General features: G+C 58.4%; 1 protein-coding gene across 1 annotated transcript in view; it reads right to left on the bottom strand.

Annotated features, from left to right (window-relative positions):
• Positions 1–3,459, bottom strand: part of LOC103775901 (GDNF family receptor alpha-2) — a gene marked incomplete at both ends in the record, with an annotated part of 18,990 nt that extends 15,531 nt beyond the window's left edge. The window contains one exon of the mRNA XM_008943374.1: positions 3,376–3,459. Within this exon, the coding sequence (XP_008941622.1) occupies positions 3,376–3,459 (84 nt within the window). The remainder of the gene's footprint in view (positions 1–3,375) is intronic.
• Between the last annotated feature and the right edge of the window lie 275 nt (positions 3,460–3,734).

Below are 3,734 nucleotides of genomic sequence, written 5' to 3'. Positions count from 1 at the left end.
CCAGGGTCACCCCCAGGCTGGGCAGTGATGCCACAAGACCCCAGAACGGGGGAGGGGGAAGTTGTTTGGAAGGAGCCATGGATGGAGACCCCCCCGTGGAGATCTACCAGGGGTGTGGGGGTTTGATAGCACGACCTGAAGTGAATCCTCTTCAGGAGATCTGATTTATAAGCAGATCTGCCTTGACAAATGGCTCGAGAAGCAAGAAGGTCACCTGAGCTAAGAGAGATGTTTGAGCTGATGGATGGTTGGAGGAATCCTCCTCCCTGCTCTTCACGGAGCCCTGCTTGGCATAAAGCCTTGGAGAAAGGAGAAGAGGAGTCCTGTGGGGCTTCACCCCCTCCCTGTGCATCCCAAGGATGGGACAGGGCAGGAGGTGCCACCTCACAGCAGGAACCCCCCAGCCTGGGCACTGCTACGGGAGGCTGAGGATGGACACAGCTCATGACACCGATGTCAGAGGAGCAGAAAGGGGAAAAAGACCCTTGCAGGAGATGTGGGACCCAAGGTTCTGTTTCCTCCTTGTCCAGACCAGCTCTGGAATTGGAGGGGGATATCCCCTGAGCACTCTCTGCCCCCGGCTGCCCCTGTGAGGGGTTCACAGCCAGTGGCCCAGGCTGGGGGCTGTGCCAAGTGCCAGCTCCGGGTCTAACCCTCCCGAGCATCCTCCTCCTGCCCTGCCCCGGCCCTGCAGGGACCTGGATGCATCTTAATGGAGCCGATGCCTGAACGAGCCGAGTTCCTGGGGAGCTCATTAAGGAAGCACAAGCATGAAAAATTCATGAGGTGAGAAGGAAACGGGGGCGAAGAGTCGGGGTGGGGACCCTGCTGGAGACCTGCTGCCACCTCTGCCTGGTCTGTCAGTGCAGTAGAGGAGGAGGAAGAGGAGGGTGATGGGGAAGGCTGCTGCTGCAAGCCAGCTCCCTGCCACGCAGCGTGGGCTGAGTCTGGGGGTCTGATGCCCACCCACTTCTCGGGTGCTGCTGCCCCAGGGTTGTGCCCACGTGGGCAGAAACACAGCGTGGGGCTGGAGCCTCCAGCAGAGTCTTCCTCAGGCTTTCCACAGGGCAGGTTCTGGCATCTCTTGGCACTCCAGAGCATCTTCAGCCCTGGCCTGGGATGCTTTGCTCTGTGGTGGGGGTCTGGGAGGGCAAAGCCCTGGGCATGGGCAGGACTTTGGGCACCACAGGGGTAAGAAAGGCCTTGAGGGGCTGGAGTGGGTCCAGAGAAGGGCAACGAAGCTGGGGAGGGGTCTGGGGAACATGGTTTGTGAGGAGAGGCTGAGGGACCGGGGGTGGGTTAGTCTGGAGAAGAGGAGGCTCAGGGGAGACCTTCTGGCTCTCTGCAGCTCCATGGAAGGAGGTTGGGGTGAGGTGGGGGTTGGTCTCTTCTCCCAAGGAACCAAGGATGAGAAGAAATTTGGCTGAAGTTGCCCCAGGGGAGGTTTGGGTTGGATCTGAGGCAGAATTTCTCTCCTGACAGAGTGGTGAGGGGTTGGCCCAGGCTGCCCAGGGAGGTGCTGGAGTCCCCAGCCCTGGAGGGCTTCAAACAACATGTGGACGTGGCCCTTGGGGCCATGGTTTAGTGGCCATGGGAGGGTTGGGTTGCTGGTTGGACTTCATCCTAGAGGTCTTCTCCAGCTGTAATGATCCTGTGACTGCAGTGCGTGGTTGTGGTGCTTGCTCGTGGTGCTCACTCAGGGAGCCACCAGCCCTGGCTCCTGCCACCTCCTTCTGGAGAGGGAAGGGGACTCCCTCCACCACCCCCTGGGGCAGCTCTCGGTGAGGAGACACCACTCACAGCTCACTCACTTCCCCCTCCTGGGCTCTGGGTCAGGGCTGGGGGTCCTGGGGGGCAGCTGCTGGTGCCAGAGGGATGGAGAAGGGGTGGAGGAAGCATCGAGGCCACCTCAATGTCCCCAGCACATCTCCAGAGCCTAACCACAGCCAGTCCCTCCCCTTCCCCCAGCCCTGGAGCTGCCAGACACGCTTCCTTCTCCTCTCACTTTGCTTTTATGAATAAATCAACCCGGGAGCATTTAATCCCCCACTCCAGACACTTTTGCTTTTCAGACTTTCCAGCAGCTCAAATATTTCCTTGACGCTAATGGAAGCCAAAAAAAAGGCATGTGGGAGACAGGAGGGGGTGACCACGTGCCCCCAAAGCAGTGCAGACCTCCCTCCCCGGGGGAGTGACACGTCACAGCCCTCCTCTGAGGTGTCCCCAAGGGAGCTGGGGTGGCTGCAGGCAGGGTCACAGCGTCACCGTGGTGTCCCCGAGGTGCCACACGCACCCCAAGAGGTCTGGGGACCCCCCCCAAAGCCCCACGGTGATGGGTGGCGTTGGGGAAAGGATTAAAAGGAGAAAGAGCAAGGAGAAGCCAAGGCGTTGCTGACCTAATTTGAAAAAAAGGGGGGTTGGGGTGGCAGCAGGGAGGGTTGTCATGGAAATAAGATGGCAAAAAAAGTTCCTGAGGAGGGTGGGGGAGTTTGGGTTCCCAAGAGGAGGACCTGGAGGCAGAGAGATGCTCTGAAGGGCTCGACATCCTTCTCCCAGCAGCATCCCACTGCTCAACTCAGGGCTGGCTGCCCCAGGGTGAGGACACCAACCAGGGTCCCCCCTCAGCTTCCCCACGGGGTTCCAAATCTTCCAGAAGATAAAAACACCTTCTATGGAGTGATGGACGGGCAGTGGGAGGGTCTGGTCCCCCCCCCAGAGCCTGGGCTGTGACACTGGGCTGTGTGAGGGGATGCTCTGCCAAGACAAACGATAAAAACACCTTCTATGGAGTGATGGATGGGCAGTGGGAGGGTCTGGTCCCCCCCTGAGCCTGGGCTGTGACATTGGGCTGTGTGAGGGGATGCTCTGGCAAGACAAACAAGGGACTTTGAGGCTCTCCAGCCCACCTCAGCTACCTGCTATAAACCCACAGCTGGAGGCAGCAGAGTCCAAAAGGTGAAATCCTAAATCCCAACATGGGAGGGGGAAATGGGAAGCCTGAGGACGAGGCTGATGCCCTTGGCTCTGTCACAGCCAGGGCTCACCCGCTCCCAGCAATGCCTGCTCCCACCAGGAAGGTCTAAAGCAGGGAGAATCTGTCCCAAAATACATCAAACCTCAGGAGCACTCGGGAACCAGCCTCCTCCACCAGGCTTCAGCATCCTGGGGGGGCTACGGCTCTCTGATGATGCTCAAGGCATCAGATCTGGGGTGATGGGAGAAGATTTGGGTGAGAGCAGCCAGAGGAGCTGGAGCAGCGAAGGACCAAAGCACAAGGGAAGGAGCTGCAGCTTTTCCTCGCCAGGGAGCTCAGCAGCAAGTCCACATTCATAGGCAAGAGAAGATAAAAGAGCAGAAGCGTGTTGCTTTTATTACCTGAGAAAATTGAAGCAAGTCTGAATATATCAGAGAGACGAGAGGTGACTGGCTCGTAGGGGGAAGCTTCATAAAATTCTTCTCCTAGAGTGGGAGGGAAAAAACAGAAAAGGGGGGGAAAAAAAAGCAAATTAAACACCACAGTCAACAACCTCAGTCACCGTTGAGGCTACGGCCGGGCACGGGCACCCCCCTGGCACAGCAATGGTGATTTGGGGAGGGCAACCCAAAATCCAGCCTTGTGATGGAAGGAAAAGACTGGTTTGGACCAGCTCAGGTTCATTCTTGCTGGCTGGGAGTTTGTGGCCAGCTCGCTGGCTGGGTCCTGCCCCAAGCTCAGCTCCTTCTGCAGGTCAGTG

Source organism: Merops nubicus, unplaced genomic scaffold, assembly GCF_000691845.1.
Source record: "Merops nubicus isolate BGI_N331 unplaced genomic scaffold, ASM69184v1 scaffold5727, whole genome shotgun sequence".
Classification (NCBI taxonomy): domain Eukaryota; kingdom Metazoa; phylum Chordata; class Aves; order Coraciiformes; family Meropidae; genus Merops; species Merops nubicus.
Note: the sequence above shows the minus strand (reverse complement) of the source record. Positions and strands in the feature narration are given on the sequence as shown.